Source organism: Nyctibius grandis, chromosome 4 (assembly GCF_013368605.1).
Source record: "Nyctibius grandis isolate bNycGra1 chromosome 4, bNycGra1.pri, whole genome shotgun sequence".
Taxonomy (NCBI): domain Eukaryota; kingdom Metazoa; phylum Chordata; class Aves; order Nyctibiiformes; family Nyctibiidae; genus Nyctibius; species Nyctibius grandis.
Window position 1 is genome coordinate 25512544 of NC_090661.1, and position 27866 is coordinate 25540409.

At 40.5% G+C, this 27866-nt stretch overlaps 2 protein-coding genes across 2 annotated transcripts in view; both read left to right on the forward strand.

The window, feature by feature from the left end:
- The window catches only part of HSD17B12 (hydroxysteroid 17-beta dehydrogenase 12), a 91970-nt gene extending 87404 nt beyond the window's left edge, over positions 1 to 4566 (forward strand). The window contains 3 exon segments of the mRNA XM_068398701.1: positions 2515 to 2664; positions 2876 to 2887; positions 2889 to 4566. Of these exon segments, the coding sequence (XP_068254802.1) occupies positions 2515 to 2664; positions 2876 to 2887; positions 2889 to 2981 (255 nt within the window). The 3' untranslated portion in view covers positions 2982 to 4566.
- A 919-nt stretch (positions 4567 to 5485) lies between these two features.
- On the forward strand, positions 5486 to 27658 carry ALKBH3 (alkB homolog 3, alpha-ketoglutarate dependent dioxygenase). Its single transcript, XM_068398646.1, is given in 10 exon segments — positions 5486 to 5816; positions 7721 to 7833; positions 9017 to 9051; positions 10021 to 10068; positions 11611 to 11714; positions 12932 to 13020; positions 16029 to 16199; positions 16201 to 16239; positions 24726 to 24824; positions 25364 to 27658. Coding segments are annotated over 10 exon segments (879 nt in total). The 5' UTR covers positions 5486 to 5728; the 3' UTR covers positions 25457 to 27658.
- The last annotated feature ends 208 nt before the right edge of the window (positions 27659 to 27866 follow it).

Below are 27866 nucleotides of genomic sequence, written 5' to 3' on the forward strand. Positions count from 1 at the left end.
TCAAGACCCCAGTTCTGAGTGCCAACCAATTTTAATAAGCATCAGAGCTGTAAGCACTAGCAAATGTAAAAGAGCAAGAGACATTGTACTGACAAAAACTACTTTTAAGGCATGTTTTGAGACTGGAGAGCAGGCTAGCTTTCTCTGGATAAAGACAAGGAATTTTCTATTCAGTTCCTTGCCCTGGTAGTGCGGGTTTATATCTGCCTGAATACAAAATGCTAAAAGGCTTTAGGCAGTGAAAGTTTTGTGGTTTTGTTTTTTTTTTTTTTAATCTGTCATGCTACTTTTAGATATGGTTCATGAATGTCTGAGATCCTTGTGGGAAGGAAGAAGGGGAGAAAACTGACTTAATGGATTCAACATTAATGTTGAATGGATTCAACATAATTAATGTTTGTGAAATTAAATACTTGTCTCTTTGTTTTCTAGAGAGCATTTGCGAGGAAAAAAAAAAGTTGGGGTATAATCCTATGCTTTTCTGTGCCTTGAAGTCTGTGGATCAATAGCTAACCAGTAGTGCTACTCTATGCATGCTTTTTCAAGTATCCTCATGCACAATTGTTTGCCCCTGCATGCTATCCAGTGGCTTATCTGGGTAGTGCAGTTCACTTATGAAGTCTCTTTTGAGCAGAGGAAGACAGAAAATGAATCTTAACTATAACCATCGTGCCACTCAGGGAGGAGGATGTTGCAGATGTAGTTTGATGGTGAATAAGAAGCTTAGAATTGTTGCCGCTTTTTTTTTTTTTTTTTTTTTTTTAAAAACACCAAACTAGAGATTCAGTTTAGAAATGTAATCTGAAAAATGGATGAGGTTCACATTCTGGAGCTGAAACTAGGTACCTATGCTGTTATGATAACAGAATGAATAGTTTCTTATCCAAGCATTTGTAGCTTTTGGTGACTTTAAAGGCAATGGTGACTGCTTACAGCTCTGAAATTCAGGTCTTCGTGTTTTTCCTCTCCATTTGAAAGTGGACTCATGCAGTATATTTTTGAAAGCCCTATTTATAGAGAGAGGTGCACAGTTTTAATGTTTGAAGATGAAGGAATGAGCAGACATACCAATGGTTCCTGTTTGTGGTGGTTGAATTCCGGTTGAAATGTGCACAGCCATGGCATGGATAAATAGTCAATGAGAGTTCAAGTGGTCCTTTTCTCCCTGTGCTATGCTTCTGAGAGCATGATAGTAAAGCTAACGTTTCTGAGGTCAAGCATGTGTGGTCATGATCTTCAAGAGACTAACATGGGAAAGCAGGTTTCCCAGCTGTAACTTGCTCAAATATACTGAGTTTCAAGATGGTAGTCTCATTTTGAGATCCATTAGTGTAGCATAAGTGGATGCACACTTCTCAGGTGTCTGCTGTAAAGGTACATGAATCATAGCACTCACTACTGTGATGGGCAGTAGTGACTGTATGTATTGCATCACTAGTATAGCCACAGGCGAACTGTCAGTATTTCAGGAGGTCCTTGTGAAAGTGGTATGGTTCCAGCCTTTCAAAGCGTGTGAGATCTGGTATGTCAGTATCTGATTGAGTGGCTATAGACCAGGGCTTTTTGATTACTTTTTTTTAGGGGCCTAGACTGAGGACAAGTTGAAAGCAATGCCAAAACCATGACTATGGAGAAAGAGGGTTGCTTCCTACTGTGCAAGTATACATACACACTTCTCCAGCTGCATGAGCTGGGGATAGGTGGAATGTGGTTTTGGATTCGCCAGGTCTATCTTGCTCCACCATGGACATGCCTTTGTGGTACCAATGTCCCTCTGTCAACCATGTACCCATGCCGCTCTCTTGCTTTTCCATTATGCCAGGGCTGGGTAGTTCTGAGATCCACCATCACTTTTTTTTCTGTTTCTTCCAAGCATTACTATAAAAGCCCATTAACTGTGCTGCACTTCTTGATCCTTCCTTCTGTCCTTGCGGTCTTCCACTCTGGTGGAAGCCCTTCCTCTGAGCCCTCCGGTGAAGTTAGAAGCTTAGTGTTCCAAGTCTCCTGATGTTTCCTGTCCTCCTTCTTTCTTCTGCCTTCATGTTTCTCTCTGTACAGGTGCCAAACTGAGGAGATGTTACTCAAGTATAAAATCCCTGTCTTGGGTTCTGCGCCTCCTTCCCAAGCGAATATTGGGGGTTTACTACAGAGAAGCAACACTGCAGCGTTTTCCGTTAAACAGCTGGAATGACGTTTTGCACTCACAAATTTTAAGAAAGGCTTTTTAGCCATAGGCTTGCAAGAGTAGATTTTCTAGGCCTCCAATTGGGGATGCTGACTGTCAACAGACCACTAAACTATCCTTCACATTCCAAATGTGGCCCACAAGATATCTGATTAAAAATGTTTTTGATATTGTACATTGTGATCTTATAACCAGAATCGCAAAGAAGGCTAGCTTAAGATAGAATTTAGTATAAAGGTTATGTAATTTCCAACTATTTTAGTTCCTTTATGGATCTGTAAGTTAAACTGAAAGCATTCTCTGTTTAACATGATCTTTCCTACGTGCAGAGCGTTCTACCATATTACGTGGCAACAAAAATGTCCAAAATCCGCAAGCCGACCTTCAGTAAGCCCAGTCCTGAAACATACGTCAGAGCTGCCTTAGGCACGGTAGGCCTGCAGTCCCAGACCAACGGGTGCCTACCCCATGCACTCATGGTAAGCCACCTTGGAAAACGTAAGGATCTGGAATGTCTTTTGTATGTGTTTATTATGGAAGAAGAGTAAATAATGATTTTGAATATTCAATATTTTCGTTCTTTAACTTCTAATCATAACTTGGTAATATTTGTGTGTGCTGGTAACCGTTAGATTTCATTTAGTACAGGCTATAAAAAGCTGAGACTTCCCTCCTCCCTCTTTTTTTTAGGGATGGATTCTGCTCTCTTCTACCTACACCTGCTGTCATTAATTTACTTATGAAAACAAACAAACAAATACGGGCTCGTTATTTGAAAAAAATGAAGGAGAAGTAAGTTAGAGGCAACTTGATCTTGGAAGCCTGGGACCTCCTGCAAGCTTCCATACCCATGCTGCAGCATCAAGTAGACCTAATGTTTTAAACGTCTTCAATCGTAGGTGTACTTTCTAACAAGCAAAACAGTCTTTTTTTGAGGATACAGGTGAAACAAGACTGTTGACTTCGAATATTGATTTAAAAATAGGCTTTATTTGTTTATAGATTTTATGAGGGGGAAAGTGCTTCTGACTAAAATTGCACTGTGCTTTAAGAAATACTTACATGGACTTGATCAGACATTACGCTGTTGAGGAACAGCTTGGTTACACAGTGTCCATCACATCTATGGATTGTGCGCATGGGTGAAGGGCAGAAAATAAGTAGTTCTCATATTATTCCTGGACAGGTGGGGAGGAGTGGGAAGGGAGTGTATTTGTTTTAAAAGGTAACCTAGCACTATTGACAGGGTGTAACTTTTTTCCAGATCAAGTTTTGGGTACTTGTAAGGATTCTGAACTGTCAGCCAGCTTGTGAGTGCTCCCCTGCTTACATGGTCCAGTGTAATTTTGGTTATGAACTTGAGGGAAATGGGCCAAAAACCAAAATGAGGGTAATTGCTCATCTATAAATATATACATAAAATAACATTGCAAAAAGTGTTAGAATCCATATTCAAGAATTTAAACTTTTCAGTAATATGTAATCTTTATGATTTGTAATAACTTTTTTAAAGTTCAGTGCCTGCTTTTTGTAATAGGTGGTAATAACACAATGTAGATAAATGTCACAAGTTGTGTTATGTGCTGATTACTATGTAAAAGATTATGGGCACTTTAAATGCAGAGCTTGAAGTAAGTTAGTCTCCTTGTTAGCCATGATGGTTAAACTCTTTCTGAAGTATGTATCAGTCTGTCTTTTTGGTGAGGCCCTTTGAAATGTGAATCCTGAATATCTGAGACAGCTTTAAAAATGAGAACCAGTAAACTTCTTTAAATGTAGAACATTTTAAATTTGTGTTTAGATTAACTGATTTGTTTCATGGTTCTATTCTAAAATGGAGTGCTCCAGTGAGGCTGAAGTTACTCAGTTCTGGGAGAGAGGGATCAGAGTATATGAGAAGTCTGCACAGCTGTTGTCTGTATTTACCTACTCTTCAAATCAAGATTTTGGTCTCTAACATTCCTTTTTATAAACATAAAATGTACTGAAACTTACAAGGCAAATCAAACTGCAAGCAGCTACCAGTGTTTTCTGTGGTGACTTTCAGTGGTTGAAGAGTGGAGGTGGTTTTCTGTCCTTGAAATAATAATTTCAAGCTCTGGTTTTGAAGTAAAATATGTTGTACTGAGACATGATTTGGGGCTCACATTTCTGTACATTGAAAAAACCTGAATACCGATGCAATGGTGCTGATCAAATCTGAGACGCAGATCCTATCCCATAGTTTTCTTAATTTTTTGGAACAGGGATGGTGAAGTCAGTGGTATTTGTTCTGTAAGAGGATGTGCCTTGGTTTGCTCTGGATCTGATGTGGAAGCATTGGACTAAACAATCTGTATGATTTTGACTTTGTAAAGCAAATAAAATGGAATTTACTCTGAGTCTTTAATGTGTTGTTTTTTTTCCTTGAAATGTTTGCCTGTACATTCAAATGTCAGATTGTCCTTTATCATATATAAGAATGCAGTGAAAATTACTGTACTTTTACATGCCAAAACTAAAGCTTTTATTAATCTGTTTTCCTGGGTGTTATCTATTTTACAGTGTTGATACTTTAAAATAACTGGAACACAAACTGTTAATTACAACTATTAATTAAGCTATTCAAAAGAAACAGTTATTTCCAAATAATTTTCTTAACTATTGAAGGTGTCCGGAAAGATACGTCTGAGGGGGCATAGCAATGGTGCCCCGGCAAGGCAGTATCTGGCAGTGGGGTTGCTGGAGCCTATGGTCGTTTTGCCCCACCGCCCCGTGTGTGGTGTGAGCAGGCTCCAGTTTGAGTTCCCGCTCTTGTGCTTCCTCTGAGGTCTTTTAAATTTTCCAGACTGCAGTAAGGAATCACTTTTTAACCTAAATTGCCTTGACTTTGCTTTTGAATGTCTGCTCACCTCAGTGATTGAGATAATCTGTATTCAATAGCTTGCACTGTGCTTTGAAATACCTTAGGCATGTGATGGAAAATAGGATGGGTTTCCTCGTGGTAGTTACTGTCTCTTTGCAACTCTGCTCCGAAGGGGGGTGGTGTCGCATGTGCCATGCAAGAGCTGGAAGGATTTTCACTCCCTTGTTTGCATGGGAAAAAGAGGGTGGGAGTTGGGTAATGTGTGTGTTCCTCTCGTCCCCAGCGCTGCCCCGCCCACCGGCAGCACAGACCCTTCCGAAAGCAGGCCTGCTCTCCGGTTGAAGGTAACCACCGCCCGTCCTGCACCCTGGGCCGCAGACACGAGAGGGGGGGCAAGGCCTCGGACCGCCGCCTCTTCAGCCGCCTGCCTGGCCCCGGAATAGGCACCGGGGCCGGAGGAGTGCGTTCTGCCCTTCGGTGCCAGCAGCCGGGCTCCGCGGACTGCCTGCCGGCTCAGTGCGGGGCGGGCAGCCTACAACCAGGGAAGAGAAACGCAGGCTCAGCCCGGGACGTAGCCGCCGTTGCATTCTCGACTCCATGGGACCTCAGTGGGCGGTAGCAGAGCGGAGCGGAACCTCCGGTGCGGGCTGCGGAGGCGGGCGGGCCGGGCCGGGCCTTGCTGGCGCTGACGCGGCGGGATGGCGGAGAGGCGGCAGCGAGCCCGTGTGCAGGGCAGCTGGGCCCGCGCCCCGGCGGGGAGGTTCGCAGGCAAGGCCCGGCTTGTAGGTAAGGACCGGGTGCGCGGCGGCGGCGGCGGGCTCCGGCGCGCAGGTGCCTGGCCCGGCCGGAGAGGCTGGTGCTGGCGAGTCCCGTCCCTGCTGCGCCCGCCGCAGTAACAGCCGCCTTGCCGGCGCTGTGCAGCGGCAGAGCGGGTCCGCCCCCGGCGCGTAGCCTGGGGCTGTCTCGCCCCCGCCTTATAGGCGGCATGGAGAGGCCTGCTGTCCTAGGCGTGCCGTGGGCGGAGGAGGAAGTAACCAGCAAAGCTTTGGAAGCCTCTAGAAGCACGGCTGGAAGTTTGCGTCGCTTTGTTCGTGGAGCAGAACAGCAGCGTGGCCGTGGGCCTGAGCTCGGGTCTGCAGCCGCACCTGCAGTGGATGTGAAACTGTCAGGACGTGTCTCCTCGCTGCTCTTTCTGACTGTGCTGTATGACATGGAGTATCAGGCCTTGTGTGGTGGTTAGGTGTTTCTAGGTAACTAAAGTTATAGAATCATAGAATGGTTTGGGTTGGAAGGGACCTTAAAGATCATGTAGTTCCAACCCCCCTGCCACAGGCAGGGACACCTTCCACTAGACCAGGTTGCTCAAAGCCTCATCCAATCTGGCCTTAAACACTGCCAGGGAGGGGACATCCACAACTTCTCTGGGCAACCTGTTCCAGTGTCTCACCGCCCTCACAGTCAAGAATTTCTCCCAAATATCTAATCTAAATCTACCCTCTTTCAGTTTAAAACTGTTACCTCTCGTGCTATCACTACATGCCCTTGTAAAAAGTTCAGGTGTTCAAACCTAGTTTTTAAGTAAAATTTTTATCTATGCCACAGATACATTGTAGCGATTTTGGACACAGGACACAAGGTCACCTGCATGTGTGTATAGATGTGTTTCTAATGCACATACTTAAGTGTACTACTCCCATCTTTGGGCAAGTTGAATGAGATGAATAGAATTTGGTGGAGCTAACTTCTGTAATAAGTATTAGTCACTTTTTATTCATAAAACTTATGTGTCTTCCTTTACCTTTTCACAGTGAAAACATTGCAAGATAAAGAGTGCTAGTTGAAAGGGCTGGAGTTAACGTCGCTGTTTTGTATCAAGCATTTAAACCAAAGAGTGCAGAGGAGCGCTGTGTGGGTTTCCAGTCTTTCAAGAAGGACTGCTCTGTTTTGTGAGTGTGGTTAAAACATCGTGTTCCACTTGCCTGATTACAGTACGCAGTAAAGCTCCCATTTCTCTGCAGACTGAGTGTCCTAGGCAAACTGATTTTTTTTTAATCCTGAAAAAAACTAGCCAACGATTTTGACCTGTGCATGTAGCCTGTAAGTTTTCTGTCACGAGTGCATTTCATTCCATCTATTCCTAAGCAGATTTTAAAATTTTTTTCCCCATCTTTTGAATTATTCAGAGTGAAGACTTTTACTTTGTTTCAGGCCCATTTTAAAGCCTTTTTCGCATGTGTAAATAAAACACATGAAGTGGTATGCCTGAGTTGCTCTTCCATACTTTCTCCCTAGTTTCAAAATCTTGTTTTAATAGAAGTATTTTTCTCAGAGAAATGTCTTTTTGTTTCATAAAAAAAATTGCAGAGGGAAGCAGTTTAGCTGCTTGGGAAAATTTCTGCTGGCATGATAGGTGTCTGTGGTAGAGTTGAAAGGTTCTAGATGTCATCCTTTCTGATAAAAGAATGTTTTCATTTTTATTTGTCTATGAATAACAAATATATATAAAAAATTCCAGTTTCTGTGCAACTTTAACTCTTATGTAATGTAGGTTTGGCTGTTCCCTGGAGCCTCTGCCAAGCTGAGGAGAATACTTCAAAGAACGATTCCATAAATTCTTCCAAACTCTATTTTTTTGTATGGTGAAATTGTATTTCATGTGATCCTTTTTTTTTTTTTCCTATTTGCTTTAGCACCTAAGGGACCTGTGGCCAGCAACTTTGCCCCTGCAGGCGCTGGACTGGAATGGATGAGGAAAGATCAGCCGTATACTCAAAAGCAATTTGTCTTTGAAAAACCATCAGAGGTAAAAATTACATGGTAACTAGCAGAATCTGATCTTTTATTAAACTTCAAATGATAAAAATTATCAGACTTTGAGATTATAGTCTGATGTTTCAAAACAAATTAAAAATTCAGCTGAGCTGAACTTTGGGCTTTTACCAAACAGAGTTTGCAACTGTCTTGTATATATGCAGACAGAAGTTACAGTCCCTCTGTTTAGCCTCGGACTTTGAGTATTCATTACGTACCTGTTCATAACTACTTTTTTTCAGAGAGCCAAAAGAATGTGTTCTCCTAAATATTCAGAATGATGCAACGTCCTAAGTATGATTTGAGCTCAGTTTTTTGCCTCAGTTGGGCTATCTGTCTTATTTCTTATGGGGGAAGAGCATGGGATGTATTTGGTAGACTGCCTTATGTCCAATCAGCAGATGAAAGATATTGTGCTCTGTGAAGTGGGAGGGCAGTTCCTTGCTTGGGAAAAAAAATCTTGAACATTTCTTTCTAAGCCAGAGGTATTTGAAAGGTTGTCATCTTGGCTAGGAAGGATTGGAGATGGTCTGGGAAGATTCTCTTCTCTCTGTGGCAGAGGCCTGGTAGCTATATAGTACTATATTTTGACCCTCTTGCTTGCTTAGCTCAGTGCCTCCTTGCATCTCAGTACTCCACTGAGCTCAGAGAAGAGAAGCATAAATCCCTGAGACAACCAGAATGATAATCCAGGCTGGGTTAAATGTGTTTTCTGTTTTAACAAAAACCAGCTATCTCAAAGCTGTGGCAGACAATTCTAAAGTGTCAGCTCCTGCTGTGTCTGGTCTGTCGTGTTTTGCGCGTTGTCTGGAGCCTGGGATTTGTTCATCCCTCCTATAGTTGCTCTATTTTTTTACTTCTAAACATAAGAATAAGAATTTTTTTGGTTGCAGTTGATAAATAGCAAATATTGTAATAATCCAAATAATTTAGAAATTAGGGGCAGTTGATTGTTAAAAACCGCCTGCAGTGGTAGCTGCATTTGAGAGTTTCTGGGGCATGGAGAGAGTGGGTGGGTTGTTACTGTTTACCAATTGTCCAGAAGTATGTTTTTCTCACTGACATATCAGTATGCAGCTATATAGAGTCACTGGAGATAGCAGTTAGTTCTGTTTGGCTAAAGCATGCCAGGTACTTAAATGTTTCATATTCACTATGTATTGTCTGCCTTTCAGGTGGAGCGCAAAGTTCCTGAGGCAGGTGTGATAGAGTGAGTAGACTGCTGACTTAACTGTCCTTCATGTGTTTTTTCTGTCTTGTTGGTCAGTGGGAATCTGCTGAAAAAGAGTTCCTTCTCTACTTACAACTGCTATGCTTTTGGAAGATGTTTCAGTAGAAAATGTGGGCTTTCAGCCCTTTTATGCTGAACTGAATTTATAATCAGGAGAGCCCAAGTGTGTGTTAACTAGTTTTTATAGCTTTGGTGTAGCTGTATAAGCCAGGAAGAAGGAGCAATTGGACATTCTGGATCATCAGACCTGCAAATATGTCTCCTTTGGTTAGCAATGTATGTTTTCCTAGAATAGTCCCTGTGTAAACTGTGCTGGAAATTACTTACTGTTATCCAGGAATATAGCTGGTATGGCAACTTAGGCAGCACTTCCTTGGAAGGTTCGGAAAGGTAGCTGCTAGTAATTGTCATAGTGAAGGTAGATATTTGTATGCTGTAGATCACTTACCCTTTGTGTTGTAATGGGGATCTCCTCAGAATAACTTTGGCATGAAGTGTGACAACGTGTGGTGGTGTATGGTGAAGTTACAGATCTTGAAAATTAAATTTGCTTCAGTTTGGTTGTCTTGGTAGAGTTTTCTTATGCAGTATGCCTATAAATGCAAATGTAGTGGTCTGGGTGCAGTCTTGTATGGTTGTCTCCTTTACCTTCCCTGTGACATACCTCGTTTACTTATCTCTAAGCCCTAAAACTGTGTATTGAGCCTTTGGTGAAATGAGAGTGAGAATTTGTACACACACACACTCATTTGCTTCTGCAACACCCCTTGCTGCCTTGCTCTGACCTCTGACTATCTCTAGAACAGTATTGCTTCCCTTTTTTCATTTTCTTTTCTTTTTTAAAGAAAACTTTCCCTAGTCCAGGCTTACAGCAATTCATGCTGCTCAGTGTAAGATAATTTCTTGCTGTTTGTCCATGTGATGGCTTTTTCCTTTCTATGTCCTCAGCAAGCCTGGTGTGTATGAGCTCAGCAAAGTACCAACTGGCATTTCTAGGTAAGTGGATGAAACTTGTAACTTGCTATTGCAGAACAACGTGGTGATACTCAGCTTTCTGAAGTCTAGTGTTTTGACTCTAGCAGGTGCACATAGCCTTTCCTGTGTATCTTCTGTTTAGAGTACTTCTGGAAATACTTTGAGTATCAAAAAGCAGAGATTTACACAGTTCTGAGCAGCACTGAAGAGAAGAAAAATAATCCTCTTAACATCTAGTGCTTACTGCATCTAGTGTTCTTGTCTGGAATAAGGAGAAGTGGCTATGTCCATTTGTTTCACGATCCAGAGGAAGTTGCTGCTTGGAATTTGGATCAGTATTCCTGTGTTAGCAAGTGCGTGATGTCTGTGTTGTATAGTTAAGAGCTACCAAAAACTTTTAGCTGTAAATTTGACTTGGTTTAAATTAATCTAATAAAAGCGTTTAACTTTAGGCAAATGTGGTAACTTTAGGGTTGTCCCTTTTGGTTACATGCTATGCCTTAATTATTTCAGCTGCAGGACACTTCAAAACAAAACCTACTTGTTCTGTGATTCCTACTAATTAAAATGCATTTTATTTTACCTTCCTGACTTAGCTGCAGTATCAGTATTAAGCCTTCTGAATTTGATAGATTTTTTTTAATAGTGGAAAAAATGCCAAGGACATAGTAACTTTATGCATTTATTTCAACACTTTCATCTTGGTTTCTTCTAAAGCTGCAAATAAATTTTTATACCAATTTGAAAAGTAAAAGCTTTGACCAGCTGGAAAGAGAAAAGATACACAACCAGCTGGGTTATTCTGTCATTTTCTGGAGTTTGTTTTCATAATATGTTGCTGGAATATATACATTTCTAGAAAGTTAATAATCGGATTTTGCATCTCTTTTAGTACCTTTACTATATATTCTTACTGTGATGCCTTTGGAGCTTTGAATACTTGTGAGAGTAAACTCTGGTGAACAGCATTCCTACTCTGCAGCCCACCACAGCGGCTGGAATTCTGAATGCTGCTGTTAGTACAGTCAAAATATAAAATGTATGTATGAAAATGTAAAGATAGGAGAGGTTAAATGCTCTAGGGTTCTTGTGCTTGAAAAAAAGAGAGGATAGGATGGCTGTAGTGATAAAGGGCTATCAAATTCTGAGTGGCATGGAGATGATGAATAAAGTGCAATTATTTACTTACGTTGATTGTAGTCCCATAATCAGGGTTATCTATGGGAAATTAATAACAAGCAGAAGGATGCCATTTTTTGCACAGTGGCTGATTGTGGGACTTATAGGATATTGTTGGTATCATACGTTTTTATAGGTTTTAAAAAGCAATTAGACATGTTTGGTGAGGGGAAGACTCATCAGGAGCTCCTGCTGCCTTCTGTTCCTTCCTTCACACCTGCTTTTGGCTGTGGTCAGAAATAGGATACTGGGCTTTGACTTCTGGTCTGATGCATTACAGCCATTCTTAGCTCCTTTGGGAATCCTGAAAATGAGAATATTTTGTCAAAGCATAAATAGAAGGGTATATTCCTCCCATCTTTTCTTTATCTTTTTCTTCCTTAGGATTCATTTGATTCCTGGCTTTATTGACTCAGAACAAGCAGACTGGATGTTTGAACAACTTCTGCAAGACATACCCTGGGGTCAGCGAACGCACATCAGACCGGGTAAGGTGTGTGTAGACCAACTTTTCAGGTCATTCCCAGGTCATTTACATACCAAAATCCGTGTGTTGTTTATCATTGGTTTTCATTTTACATATTACCACTCCTTCACATACTTCCTTCCAGATTTTTCCATGCATATTTGAAGAGTACTGCTGCTTATTTTTCAATCTCTATCACCATGTTCCTATTGCCAATTAAATGAGATCTTTCCAAATTAAAATTCCCTGTCTTTAAAAATCTTTGAATTTTACTGCCTCCTCTGTCATCTCCAGTTCTTTTCCCCCAGTCTTTTTTTAGATGAAGTCTGTGCTCCATCCTTTCATACTGTCTCCCAGCGATGCTGCAAAAACTGTGTTCTTTGAGGTTTCTATCACCAGGAATATTTTTTGCCTCTCTCACTTAAAATCCCAGCAGAGCATGTCTCTTTTCCCTTGTCTGCTTATTAGTTCTAGTATGCAGTAAGGAGACTGCTATTCTGGATTTGTTCACTAAGGGGCACCTCTTCTAGCTAAATTTCTTTTCTGTCAGGAACGGATGTAAGATAATATATTGGAGTGCTTACTGGACAGGGCTGGAAAATGTCTTCAACATCTGTGTTTATTGGCTTGCAATAAAGGTACAGTATAATGGAGAATGTTACCTGTCAAGCATGAGAAATAGCTACCAAGACAGTATTTTCAGAAGTTGAAAGTACTTTTAACTTGATGTTTGTATTACACCACAGAGCACACACGTTTGACAAAATAGTACTTGTCCAGCCCTGCTACATTCTGCTTCTGTAATGTCCCATTGATGCTGCAGTCCTTTGCACTTCATCCTTTCCAGTGGATACATCTTGCAACTTATGCCAGTGTATTGGACACTGGAACCAGGAGAATATAAAACAAGCCAGAATTATAAATAAAATTTCAGTTTAATTTTGCTGTCTTTAACTTGTCCAGTCCCTGCCCTGTCTGGCATAGGGATGAGAAAATTGATGTGGTTCCAAGGTTTTAGCAAGGTAATTCCTCTTGCAGAGACAGGCCTGCTTTTGAATAATCTCATTCCTTCTCTTGAGTTCATTATGTAAGGCTGAGGATTTTAAGGGGCTGCTTTTTAACTTCAGGTGAGTGGACAGTGCCTTTTTGATCAAGTTTCTTGGCAGAATTGCATCATCTTTCCATTTTCAAGCCCTTTGATAAGGAAACTGAGAAAGTTTTCCTTTTTTTCTTTTTTAGAAGTATCTTTTGAGGAACCAAGGCTTACCTCCTGGTATGGGGAACTTCCTTACACGTACTCCAGGATAACAATGCAGCCAAACCCAAATGTATGTATATGTTCACAGTTTTCTTTTATTATCAAAGAAATCCTTTGCAGAGATTGAGACACAAAAATTCGCTCTATCCTCTATTTTTATCTAGAGTACCAGCATTTCATTTGTGATCAGCAACAGATTCTAGTGGAATGTGGACAACTTCATGAAACAAGCATTATGAGTGGGTTGACTGAGAGGAACATGATTTAGTTGCTAAACGTTAGCAAAAGGAAACTCTGGAGTTTAAAATTCTGCTTTTGAGTCACTGTAGCTTTGGACAAAACTCTTAAGTTGTTCTGTGTGACTTACTCAATGCATCTTTATATTGGATATTGTAGTGTACACGGTCATACTGAGTTTTTCGTTATAAAGATACAGTAATACCAATTACTGAAATAGTTACTTTCAGAAGCACTTAGATTCAGTACTGCTTAAATGAGAATTTAGGCGTTAGGCATATTGTTGATTCCTGTGTGAGTGCTATGAAATTCACACACACACCTGCCTGCTCAGCAACTCCAGATTGTATGATGTAATTTCCCACACTATTTTGGAAGGGTTAAAAACTTTCTGAGCGACTTGTTGACATTTTGTTCATCTTCGCTCTCTCTGTCTTCCAGCCTGTTGTCCCATCAGCCTGTCTCTTGGTATTACTTCGTTTGAAATTTCCATGGCAGTAGGCTGCAGTGTTCTGAACCATAAATTGTGTCTGTTGAAGGCTCGATAGCATGAGAGACACGTGTCCCAAGTCCCAGAACTGCTGCCAAAGGGGAGCGCCTCCTAGCAAAGCTGAGTTTGGGAAAAGTGGAAAGGCGTTATTTAACAAGATGAGTTGTGAAGATTTTGTAGTCTCAAAAGTACCATAGTTCAAAAATTCCATAATCTGTGGAATTTGTGGTGGGAAAATAGGCGCTTTTTTGTACTCATTTGTGGAATATTATTTTAAATGGACTTTTCTAGAAACTGAATGGCTTTAGGGATTGGAAGGGCCCCTCCAAAATCATTCTGCTATACACTAATGATTTAAGTCCAGTTCAGAATTGCCTGTTGTGGAAGCCGTTGTTGCTCAGAGGTTGGATAGAGCCTGTGTACCTTGAATTGACAATTTCAGTTCAGTTTGCATAAAGTTCAGAATTAGCATTCGTTGGGCCAAATGGTTTATTTTTCTCATCCAAGAGGTACAAGGCCTAAATCAGTCACACATGCTGATCCAGTCTTTTATCCCTGAATAATTCTCCTTTTTACTGAGAGAAAGAAACTCCAGCAGAAAGTGAGATGCACTGACAAACTCACATAGCTGGGAACCAGCCCTGCCACTGTCTGGAAACTGCCCGTAGGCAGATATATGGGTAGACTGCATGTGACACTCTGATTGTTTGACTCAGCTTTGTAGGTGGGAGTTCCTGCAGCTCAGAAGGAGCAGTGGATGTGTAAAGAGCACAGTCCTTACCTGTAGAATAGGGTTTATATCACAAAAATATCTGGAGTAAAATAGTAATTTAGTGGACGGCTTGGCAAAAACCATTACCTGCCTTGAATGCTTGATCTGTAGGAGTAATTAGCTTTGTGCCTCTCCTTTTTTGTTTGGTAAGACTGAGTGTGATTGCAGCACTGCTAGGTATAATCCAGTGCTCATGCCTAAATGAATTTTGGTTTTAGAAGAATGTTTCTTTGGAAGCAGTGATGTAGTTGGTGACACAGTAATGTTTCAACAAAATTACTTCCACTGCTGCAGGTTTGTAGTGGGGTTTCTACTGGATTGTAAAATTCACCATATGGTAACATTTTTAGTATAAACACTTTTGTGATAGGAATTGAAGGAATCCAGTCCTAGTTGGTCACTGAAAAGCGCTTTCAGTAATTCTTGTTGGACTCTTCTGTCATTGCATCGTATGTCCTGCACGTACTGCACGGTCAGGCAGCCCAGTTACAAGCTATAGCTTTTTTTGGGTGGTATTACTGATTTCCCTACAGGTCCCATAGCTGCAAGCTATGTTTATGTATAATTAATTATTCACATGATGCTAAGTCACCAAAGGGGTGACTTAGCTAGAATACCCCTAACAGAGAAAGATACTATGTTGAAGCTCCTGCAGTGTAGCAGTGGGTTAAAAACCCTTTAAAGACGGGTAAGCATGGAAAGAAGGTGGTGCAGACTTGATTATTAGAGGTGGGTACTAGGTAAACAATTCCTGCTGTCTGTTTCTTCTTCTGCCAGTGATGCACTGATGAACTGGAATCAGTTCTTCATCCTCTCTTGATCTGTTTCTGCTTGTATAATGGGCAAAATTCTGGCCTACATTGCTTTGGCTTTTTTTTTATATATATACTTGTGGAGTACTTAAAAGCACTCTGACAGATGAAAGTCATGATGTAATTTTATAACATCAATAGTGATTCACTGGACTGAGTTGTAATGGAATGTGCAGAGCTGCAGTGGACTATGGGCCCAGCAAGATGTTAGCAAAGGGAAGGATGAAAAATTCAGGGCCTGTGACACTGATTTTGCAAACCACTGAGAAGTTACAATGTCGAAGTCAAAACCCCAAGAGGTGATGAGTTGAGCTCAACAAGCTGTACTAACAGAGTGAGGACAGTGGGGCCATGCTGTGACAGGATTAGGCCAACTGGTTGTCTCGTGTTCTGTGTCAACAGCTGCAGGCATTGAGAGCGTGTCATTTAGTTACTGATTGCAACTTTCTGGGTGCACTATGCCCACCAGCAATGGCTAAGTAATTCAGGTGTTAAACTCCTGTAGCTGGGCCAGGAGGTTAACAAAACAGGTATGCATGGGAGAAGTTGTACACTTTTTGTCTTGGTTAGAACTCACCAATGTTTATCCGTGATCAGTTCAAGCAGATTTTACTCTACTTTCTCACCTTTCAGTTAATATGGTGGTGCTGGACTACATTAGTGTGAAAGGCAGACTGGCTTCATAGTTTTAGACTATGTGTCCTTATGTTATCTGCTGCTGGCCTGCTTTCATTGTATTTACCCTACCTCTGCTGTGCTGATTACAGTGGCATCCTCTGCTGACCATGCTAAAGGAGCGCATTGAGAGTTCACTTGGCTATACCTTCAACTCTCTTCTCTGCAACCTCTACCGAAATGAGAAGGATAGTGTAGACTGGCACAGCGACGATGAACCATCACTGGGAAAAAATCCTGTCATTGCCTCACTCAGCTTTGGTTGCTACCCGGACCTTTGAGATGAGGAAGAAACCCTCCCCTGTGAGTGTTCATATCATACTGGGAGAGTCCTGTAGTTACCAATATGTTTAGCATTTTCCTCTGTTCAGACAACTTCATTACTAAAAGCGTTTAGTAGTTACTCTTACATAAATTAAAACGATGCGTAAATTACAGGTGTAAATGCAAAGTTTCAGCAACTCAAAAGTTGAGTAACTTCAGGCCCGTGATGTCACTGGGGTTTTGGGGGGGGGCGGAGGGCTGGTTTGTAAGGCTCGGACGCGATATGTTATTTTTTTTTTCCCCAACCTTGCTAGAAATGGCAGCGACACAAGTGGATTCTCGGTGGGACTCTTTAATAGTAGTTAATGAAAGCACAACTCATAAAGTTCCGTGGAATAAGTGTAGGAATCAAGAAATCTGTTGCAAGGAATGTGACATCTTGAGGATGGGAATGGGACCACTCTAATATATTGGAGCAGTGTAGTGGTATAGTGAAATTGCAACCTGGGCAACTCTTCTGCCCAAAATAAGGGCTTTTCCCATTACCTAAAATGAGATCAGTGGTGGTGGAAGGGGACTTTCACTGTGGAAATGACCAAAGAGTTGATACCATTTTCTTAAATTCAGGCAAACATTGTGTAATGCATAGTGTATGTGGATGAAGAGTAGCTCTGACTGCTCTTCTGAGTAAAAATGCTCTTAATAATGTTGCATTTTGACTTGTGTGTGTGTTCAGATTGAGGGACAGTGAACGAGAGAAGGAGCTCATTTCTTTTCCATGAAATACCAAACTGTCGCGTATACTTCACAGACTAAACAGAGATCTTGTACTTTGTAAGGAGGCATTTCTGGAACATTGCCTTTCAGGAATTAGTTGGCGATTCAATAGTGAATACTCTTTCTAGATAAAATGCGGTGCTTGGGAATGCTGTGTTTACAAGCCAACTTAAAACTTAAATTTCGCAATTCATATTTATCCAAGGAAAGGAATCATACATTCCTGTGTTGAGGAAATGCCTCATTTTAGGGTATCCTGCTCAGATGTGTTTTCTGCATGTGTAGTCCTTGAGAACTTTGGTAAGAAGGTTTGCTGTCTGCTTATGCTGCTATTTATTCTGGAATAAGTAATGGCAGAAAGCAAAGGTGGTGATTTATCAGCCGATTAGAAAACTGCTGATGTACTGAAGTCTGCCTGTCAAGAGTACACCTTGGGTCACCTAGTCATGAGCAGCAAAGGTCAGAATTTGAACCAGAAAAACAAATAATTAATTTGTAATTTTTCAGCAGTTCTCTAATGTGTAAATTCTTTGTGTCTGAAGTGAATTTAATCCCTGAGCATGAGATCACATAACCAGTGCATTAAATCATGGGCATAGCATGAGTATCTTTGATGCTGTGATGGAACAAATGTCAGCTGGAAAGTTTGTTTCCTCTGGGAAACTGTAAATGGTGCTTGGATTTATTTCTAGAAGTGCATGTGTTCCCTTTGATGGATCAGAATCAAAGCCATGTAGATTTCAGTATAAAGTTTGCAGTTTCCCTCTTAAAAATCAAACCCAGTTTCTTGAGCAAGATGTCTTTTTATTCTGTTTTCTATTTTCTGAAAAGACACCCACTATGAGCAAAGGGGGAAATTCAGTCTGTGCCATTCATAATTGACCACCTTCTTTGGTCTGTACTGCATGATTTCTTCCTTTTTCTTCCTGAGATGGATGATTTTCTGTAGATGTATCCCTCAAGCTCTCCTCATTTTTTTCTTCAGTGCCTCTGACCTGATATTTCCGACTAGCTGAGTCTTGCTACCTATGAAGTGTGTTCCTTTTGCAAGTGTGACATACCTGTTTCTATGATCCCTGTGTGCGGAGTGATCTTTGAATAAGTTGCTATTAACTGCATCCTGTGCCTAAGGAAACTTGTGCTTAATAATTATATGGCACAAATTAAGTATTCTTTGTACATTCCCAAAGCCTGCAATTTTATGAGAGCATCCTATGACACTAGATGCTTTGCCAAGTGGGAGTTACAAGAGGCTCTGATGGTAATTACAGCCTTTCAGGCTGTACCACCAAAGAAGTAATTTTCATACTCTATTGTAATGTTGCATTCTCTCTTTCATTAAGAGATAGTTAAAGTTGGTTGTGGATATTTGAAGTTTGATCATTACTTTGTTCAAAAGCAAGTTACAGGAAGAGGAATGTAGTCTAGGGAAAAAGGATTCAGATTAAGAGTCATCACAGGCATTCAGGCTCTCCCTGGTTTGTAATCTGCCAGTATCAGTACATTGGGTTTTCCAGAGTTAGTCTTCATTGAGGAGGGAAAGAGAAAGTAAATCTTTTTCCTCCCAAAATGAGCAAGTGGTATTTTTTTTCCTGAAAATTGTTCTAGGGTGAGGGGAAGAAAAAGTTCAGTCCTCTGTTTTTCTTTTTGGCAAGTACCGTACTGGATGAGTAAGTGTTCATCATATAATAGGTGGTAAAAGAGTGTAGAGACATGCATAGCCTATTTGAATCTGCATCAACAAGCATCCGTTGTGGATGAGTAGAAATAATTCTTACTCAGGTTTCAGCCCAGTGCATGTGAAAAAGCTACAAATACATTTCAGGATTCCCCACTGGAATTAAGGAGACTTTTCACGGAAATTAACATGACGCCAGAAACAGTTTTACTTTACCCGATGCAGTTTTTCTTTTTAAGCATTCTTTCTTCAAAATACTGCCTTTTCTGTTTACTTGGACCAGTTGTGTGGTTGTAGCTGACATTTTGCCTTTGCTTTTAATGGTTTCTGGGGTTTTTTGGATGCCTGCTTGGTAGTTCAAAGTCTACAGTGAAGTGACCTGGTTTCTTTTATTTTCTACTTATAGTTCCAGCAGATTACTTAAACTTTTTCTTGCCTCCTTGTTCCCCACCATCATTGTAGCTCCTGCCTACACCGAAACCAAGAGACGAATGCTTTGTTTCAGAGCTGTGATTCATACGTAATTCACACAGAATCTCTTGGTTTAGTCAACAAGTCCTCTCGTGCTTGCCCACAGCATAACTGTCACTACTGCACCACCATGGCCTCCTCCTGTTCTCCACACAGCCTCAAGGCCCCTGTCCCACTCATACATGACTTAATCATCCTACTCTAGAGGAATTGATTTCACTGTGTTAGATGGGTCTTTCTGATACAGTCTCACTACCATTTTTACTATATTGCTTGTCACTGTTCAACTCAGTGAGACAATGCCAGCTAATCTGATTACGTCTTTCTGGAAGCTGAGTGTGGAATGTTAGTTCAAGGATGAAGGGTGATATTTAATGTCCCAATAAGCTCCCGTGTCCCACTGGGAGGTGCACTGTAGCGGAGGTCTGGGTGCGATAAGGACCACTTGGGTGTAGTTGTCTAACAAACTGCTATGATGTGAACTGTGGCAGGAGTTAGAAAGCCAGCTGTCAGGTTGCTCTTCTTCCATCTGTAACCAAGGAAACTGATGGGTGCAGGGGAAGGGGAGGGAGCTTCATGTGTGTTAGATAATCAGCAGGATGTTCGTGGTGTTCTCGGAATCAGCCGTCAGATGGGTCTGTCCTTCAAATGAAACATTAAAAACCGTCCTTTTCTTCTGTCCTTGAATAGCTGTTCTAGGCAGAAGTTAAAGATCTTCTAGTACTTTTGAAAACAGCAGAAAAATAACCCTTCATGTCCTAACAGGCCTAATTGAAGACGAACATGGGAATATATGGAGCACAGTAGAAAATGAGGCTTGGATCAGGATGAGGAGGACTGAACTTTTAGATTGGCATGAAGAAGACTTGCAGACAGCAGTGGCTGCAGAGGAGGAAGTGTTGTCCACCAGTATTGGCAGGACTCGAGCAGCTATAGACAAGAAGAGTGGTAGATGGGTGTGCTTTAGAGCTGCCTCACTTGCAGTCTGCTAGGTCAGCTGTGGAAAGACTGAGGGAGTTTAAAGATAGTCCTATGTAGGTGGGCAAGTGGATTACATGAGAAAAGGGCAATATGACTGATATTCATTCTTACTGAATCTGTAAAGGAAAGAGCTGCAGCGAGGATTTAATCAGAGATAGTGAGAATAAACAGGTAAAAATGCAGAAGTATTGATAGTTGAGACCACTTGTTGTTGGAGGAGGATGTTTCCACAGCTGATAGTAGAGGAGTAAACTGGAAAAGAGGGATACAAGCAAGATGGAAGTCTGAAAAATATGAGATTTTTTTGTAAGGATATTCTCTTGGTAATAGGTAAAGCAGAAGACTGGAAGCCAGCACTCTCCATGAGGGCTGCTGACTTTAGCTTTTGAAAATAATTTTGCATCATTTGCATGTATAACTGCATTATTATTTATACATTCTTCAATGGGATGTTTTCCATTTACTTTTTCTTATAACAGAAGATGCTTCCATGCTGTCCAGAACCCATTTCCTACTGCTATCTCAAGAAACTTGCCTGAGACTTAAGAAATGAAGTTAGGTGATTTATATAGATTTATACTAGATCTTTCCTTTTTCTTACCTTTTTGATTTTGATGCCATTTTAAGGAAAAAACCTTGATGGAGTCCCAGAATATTTACAGATTTTATATTCACAGCTTCCCATCAACTCATGCTGAGCTTTCCTCACTGATTAACTGTAGTTACTTGAATTAAGGATAAAAACAAAGTTTTAGCCAGTGTACTTCGATAGTGTAAAGCTTGGATTGTATTAAATGTGCAACTCATTATTGTGAAAATTCTAATATACTAAGATGCAGAACAGGTGCTTTACTAGACCTGTTCTTGGAAGCAGCTGGTTTTGTAATACATATATAGAGTTACGAAGTGACCATATAAAAGGTACCTGATGCATTTCTTTCCGTGTTTGTTATAAGTATTTTTTAAAAGTCTTTTCCTGCTTAGAGGTCAAGAATAAATTTCCTTCATAAACTTATTGACCTGTGAAACTCAGCTAAGTTTTCTGTATATCTAACATCAGCTCTAGAGATAAAAGTTCTGAAATGAGATTTGGTGGACAGTGTTAGTAATGACATGTAAGACAGTAAAAACTTTTTGTCTAACTTCACTGGCTCTGCAAAACCAGTTGACATAAAAATCTCTTTTTCTAAGTAAAACTAAGCTCGGAGATTTCCCATTTAAAACAAAAAGTAACTGTTGCTTTTACATACTGACTTTTCTAAGCCAAAAGGATGTTTTCTCTTACATCATTTATCTTAGAAGAATTCCTTTTTAATCAAGATGAGCAAGAGATAAAAATAAGTCCACTGTTGTCTATCCACAGAGTGAAATGATGTAATCCTGTGAAATAGAAAACAGCCATGCAATGGTATTTCTCTGCTTTTCATCAGCAGTCATGTTTATAATACCTATTTTTGAAATATTTTCCTTGTTTCCTCTGAAGTTTAAGAAAACGTTTTTGGCGTTACACCTTACTTTTAATTGAGCAAGATAAATAGCTAATAATTCTAGAAGCTTAAAAATATGTTTTGCATTTTCCCTTACAAAGAATACATGTTACAGGTGATTCTGAGTGCCTTCAGCACTCCCTAATTCCAGAGGTTTAGTGAGCTTAATTAATCACTGGCACAGCCTCGGGCCCTTAGGTATCCCCAAGAAGTGCACAAATCCAGAATTGCCAGCCAGTGCTGCCAGTATTAAATAGCCTTGTCCTGTCACACTGTGACTTCTAGTCCCAGACATGAACAGAAAGTGGCAAAGGTGTGAATATATAGTCAATTATATCAAGTGATGCTTTTATTATTGGGAATTGATTTGATTCCACCAAGCTCTTTGCATTTTAGAGGATTTACAGTCTTCCTTCTATCTGCATGTTTTTTATACTGCTCCCCCCCTGCAGTTGTTCTTTTGAAATCGGACTGTGTTTTAAAGTCCAAGACATCATTTTCCCAGTAGTTGAGACTTTATCTCATTATTTTGAGCTTTCAACAAGCCATGAACTTTAAAAGAGACAAACTTGCATCAAGTTGGGCCACTGCAGAATTAAGCTTCCGGGAAGTTAGTTAAGATTTTTGAAAATGTGAGTTTTAGTAAAAGCAGTAAAATGTGTTGGATGAGAGCTGTTGGATGTTTTTAATGGATCTCAGAAGACTGTCTGCCTTTTTATGACCTGTTAATGTTTTCTTCTAACTGTCGGGTCTGTGCAGAGCCCTGTTAGTTTTCGTGAATAATTCAACATACAGCTGAAGCCTGGAGGTCTTGTAATGGTTTGTTTCTGTTTCAGAAATGTGGGACTTTTGTCAGTGTGAGGTAACTATACCTGCGCCTCAAACTGGGTTAAATCTTACTGTGACAATTCCATTTTCCTGGTCTCAGTTGTCCTGTACTGTTTCCAGCTTCTTTGTGATCTGCTTCTGTTACAAGTGAACACAAGCTGTGACCTCTCATCTCTTCCCCCCACCCCCCCTCCTAAGTACAGTTTTGTTTTACATGACAATGTGAGAAATGCCACTCTGGTAGTAACAGGTTTTGTTGAGTATGGAGTAATTGCTGCCTTCAGCTGGGTCTGAAATGATTGAGCATTGCCACCTCCTAACACTCAGCAAGCATTATTTTAAGAGTCCACCATCCATTATAAGAAACTGGAAGAGAAGATACTGCCTACCTAATTAAAAAATAGAAAATCTGAAGCATTTGTTCAGCAACAGTCTAAGATGTATGGTCCCTTACAGGAACACTGTCCATGCTTTAGAAGCTCAGACCTGGCCTAGATGATTTTTTTCCTCATCTTTTTGTAGTAATTGTGTATTTCTGGCATTCCTTTCAAGAACAAATAACTGATTTGGTGATCTCTCTGGAAAAAAGCCAGTATCTCTGCTTCTAGAGGCAGTGGTACAACAACAAATACACATTCAGGCTATCTGTTTGCTAGATGCAGTATACTCAGAACAAGGTTAACCTGTACTTGTGCAATGTAGAGACTGAGAACCTGTCATACTCTTTTTTTCAGTGGAGGAAATTTATTATCCACTTTCAAGCTATCTATGGCTTTCTGTAACTTAAAAATAAAAGACCTCTTGAATCCCCTTCCTTTCAACAGTAATTAAAATATTTCTCTAAGTCCCCCTCTCTCTAAAATAATCCGTGTATTTTGCAGGTGATTCCCTATCTGAAACTTCCCCGAATTCCTCATTTCAGAGAGTTGCTTTCCTCTCTTCCTAGACAGCTTGCAAAGTTGGCAATAGAGATCTGTAAAGGGCAAAATATATACTGCCATTCTGTATTCGGGGGACATCCTGGTTTTTCTATTCACATTTCAATATTAATGAAATAATTAAGTAGGCAAGATGTGAAATGGAAGTTGTGCAAGGTTTTCAGCAATTTTTTCCGCAACTGTTGAAGGCTAAAATCAGAAAATATTGGAGTATGTAGAGCATTATAATGCTTGCTCGTGTGGCATTCTGGAAGATAGTTCATGTCACACATGGTACGGTTTCATGAGAAGGTTACTGTCATGACTGACAAAGAGAACTGTGTTGGCATAATAGACTTCCCTGAGCAATTTAACTTAGCAGTGTATTAGTCTGATGTAAAATTGGAAAGGGATAGTGCAAAGCAATAGAGAGTTGCTATTGCCACTGATGTGGCACGTGTGAGACTAATACTGCGGTGTCACTATGTCTGGTTGTTGTATTTGTGCTTTAAAAAAAGTTCTACATAATCTGAAGGCTTAACAAAAAGTCTGCAGATTATTTGTCTTCTAGTTTAGCAGTCTGTTTTGCTTAGTGACGATAAAGGTTTAAGACAACTTGTTTTACAAGGTACTGCAGGAAAAGGAGATTTTTTTTTTTTTGGATAGGAAAAGTTCTTCATCTAGCAGATAATACTGTACCAAACATGTAATGTCCAAAACAAGACAAATTCAGATAGAAGGAAGATGTGTATTTTTGATCAAGTAGTTAACCATTGGAATCAGGGTGGACTGTTGCAGAGCGTCTCCACACAGAACTGTTTATTTCAAGAGTGAAATGTTTCCAAAAGGTTTGCATGCCTCACTCCAGAATTTGCACTAGATGTAGGAACTTGTTGTTGAACTTTACCTGTGTTGTACAGGCAGTGAGATGCAATGGCTTCTTCCATCCTTAAAATCACAGAATCGCAGAATCAATCAGGTTGGAAGAGACCTCAGGGATCATCGAGTCCAACCATTGCCCTGACAACCACCATGTCAACTAGATCATGGCACTAAGTGCCATGTCCAGTCTTTTCTTAAACACGTCCAGAGATGGTGACTCCACCACCTCCCTGGGCAGGCCCGTTCCAATGTCTAATACCCTTTCTGAAAGAATTCTTCCTAATGTCCAACCTGAACCTCCCCTGGCGAAGCTTGAGGCTGTGTCTATTTGGCTTCTGAACTCTTTATAAAATACGGTAACAGAGAGGTTTAGTTAGACTTCTTGATCTTGTAAGAACTTCCTTGCCTCCTCTCCCCTCACAGCTTTTTAAGCTCTGCTATAGAGGACTGATTTTCTACTAAATGCACATGCCTGCTTCTTCAGTGTCTAATGTTTCTTTTTAGGAAGAGAATGGAGACTATACTTACGTAGAAAGACTAAGAATCCCACTTGATCACGGGACTCTACTGATGATGGAAGGAGCTACCCAGGAGGATTGGCAGGTAAGAACTCCTTGACACCATTTGTGTGCTTTACTTGCAATGCAGTTTTCTAAATATGCACGAGGCACTACCATAAAGGTATGGGACATTCTGCTTCCAGTGACACAATTGTTTCCAAGCACATTAATATTGCTTCCTGCCTTAGAATTTCAAAGCACCCACAGAAACAGTGGGTTTTGTTTCAAGTGCTAAGTGATGTAATAGGAATCAGCTCAGATATGCCAGCATTGAAGTTCAGCAATGAAGGTTGCAGCCTGCAGCTGAAAGAGCAAAATCAATTTAGGAATTTGGAATATAAAAAAAGTAGCAACTCTATTTATCAAGTCTACAGTAATCTACAAAGACCTTTTGGTTTTAGTGGCCCTGAGCAGTCAGAATATGAATTTTTTGCCTTACCTAAATGTTTAGAAATGTTAATAAAAAGCCATCACAGGAAATGAAGGTTTTTTACATTGTTTGATTACCTGTATTTTAAAGACGTAAGCTCATGCTTTTGTGGTTTGTGGTTTTTTTTTTTTTTTTCCTAATGCCACTTACAGCATCGAGTGCCTAAGGAATATCATTCTAGAGATGCACGGATAAACTTGACCTTCAGGATCATTTATCCAGAACCTCATGGAGTTTGGAAGTGAAGAGGTACTTTGGACATTGTTGGATGTAAACCCACAGCAGGTCCAGAGCCTCAGATTGCTACGGATTTAAAGGAAGCCTTACAGGAACAGAGTTCTGTGAAATATCTGATGAGGAAAAGAATCAATGTTATGAAGATCTTCGACAATCAGAAGCTGCTTGTGTTATGTAGACAGTACTGTTTTGTTTTCAGAAATTATATGCTGTTAGATGATACTAAATCACAGGCTTTAAGTTTGTGAAAAAACGATGATTGTTCTTAAAAGAACACAAAGCACATGAAAGATCTGAGAGATACTGACTGGAGCAGAAAGATTCAGTGAGCAGTTATTTTTGCACCTTCTCTTGTCTCCCCTTTCCCCCCAAGCAGTGATCTATATTCTAAGTAACAACAAGACAGGATTCTGTTGTGTAAAGCCAGCTCTGTGTGTGCTGTGTGTACAGAAGTGAGAAAGCTGCAGTTCATGATGATCTCTGAGTATTACTCACTTCACCAAGGGGTAGTGCATTGCTTTTTATTTGTAGGTTGCAAAGTCTTTTCCAATGAAGCAATCAGTTTCATTATTATGTAACTAGTTGAATTACACGGGTCTCTAGTAGAACAGAGGGTCAAGGCTCCCTTCTGCTATGTACTTTGTGGTCAGACTTTATCCTAAATGTTTATCCATGTAGACAGGCAGACAAAGGCAAGCAACAGAGACACCTTAGCCACGAGCCTGATCAGCCAGGTAGGATAGGAAATGTCAGCATCTCTAAAAATTAGGCTTGTGCTGCCAGATTTGATACCCAGAAGAACTGGTCCAAAGATTTGGACCCAAATGGTTATAATCACACTGTAAGTCAGTTGCAAAGTTACACTAAATAGATGCAGCACTCTGGTGCTACTGCTCCTAGGTCAATGCATATTGCATTAAAGAATATTACTGGGAGGGTTATCTCTCAAAACTGCTGTTACAGAGAAGCAGGCAGCACCTCAGACATGATTCTAGGTTGACTTGCTGGAATTCTTCAGGTTTGCCTGCCCTAGGTACATCTCACCTGTTGGTTGGAGCCAGTGAGCTGATGACTGCTGTCTCGATGTTAAATCAGGTATGCTGTCTATGTGGTAAAGTTGTCATTGCAGCTAAATGACATCCACTGTACTGGATAAAAACATAGGTTTGGTATGTCTTCACTTTCTGCCTGAAGTAGGATCTAAGCACAGGTAAATACTCTATGCCTTGTAACACGTTAACATTGTTTAAGCAAGCTAGCATCCATCTTCAGTGCAAGAGTAAGTAGGTGTTTAGAAAATGTCTCTCTTAGCCAGCATTTGTTGTAGTTTAACGTTCCTATTTGATGAGAGCAGTCAAGTTATTAATACTCAATTATGCCTATGTTTTAATGTTGTCGATGACCTAAAGGACAGACTGTTGAGCCATTTCAATCCCTGTGCTCTGAAATTGGGCAGAATAATTTTCTTTATATATCAGACAGCTCTAGAAGCAGCTTCTCTACCTAAAGCACCATATAGCTTTTGAAATTGCTTATTCTTTTGAAATGAATGAATGTTATTATAAAACTTTGTTATCTAATAATGTCTTCACTTTCATCCCAGTTTGTATAGAAATACGGTTTTGGAGTATATTTAATGTTAATTTCTTTCATTTGAATCTAAGATCTGGGCTCTGTGATGTATCTCCTGAGAATTAGTGTTGAAGGAAGTGGACGCTTACTTTCATGTTTACTTTCTTTGGGTAACTGGAGCTTTGTGCACATCCCTGTATGTGTGCCTGGGTTTGGCAGTCCTGACAGAGAGTGGTTTTCCTTAACCAAGGGGCAGTGCTGATTTCTCCAGGTATTCTGACAAGGCAACACTTTAGCCTTTATCAGTTCATACAGGTGACACTTGTTTACACTGTGTTAAGACCAGTCATGCTGCAAGAGAGAGTAGTAGATGGGGACTAGATGAAAACTTTTAAACCCCCAAACCTCAGCCTATGGAAACTGCAACTCATTCGAATTCAATGAAGCATGTAACTGATGGCAGGGCCCTGGAGGCTGATACTGTTACAGACGAACAGTTTTTCACTTTCTCAGTTTCGATTGATAATGTTAGTGAATTGTGTTTTGGTTAGTGAATTGTGTTTTGGTTTCTTTACTTCCTTTCATCTGGGAGAAGACCAAGGTTTCCTCCCCAACAATAAAATGATTTATAAGAGAAATGCTGTATCCCACAGAGCTCTCTTGGGGCAATCCCCTTCTGTTGCTGGTGTCTGCTATGTTCTGCTCTCTGTCATGTGTCAACTGTGCTACTGCTTATATCCAAATCTGGTTGACAGTGGGGAGAAGGCATGTGGCATTGTTCCTCCCCTGTCCTGACTGTCCTGGCTGCAAGAAGAACAGTTGGCATAGAGGTCAAGTTTCTTTGTC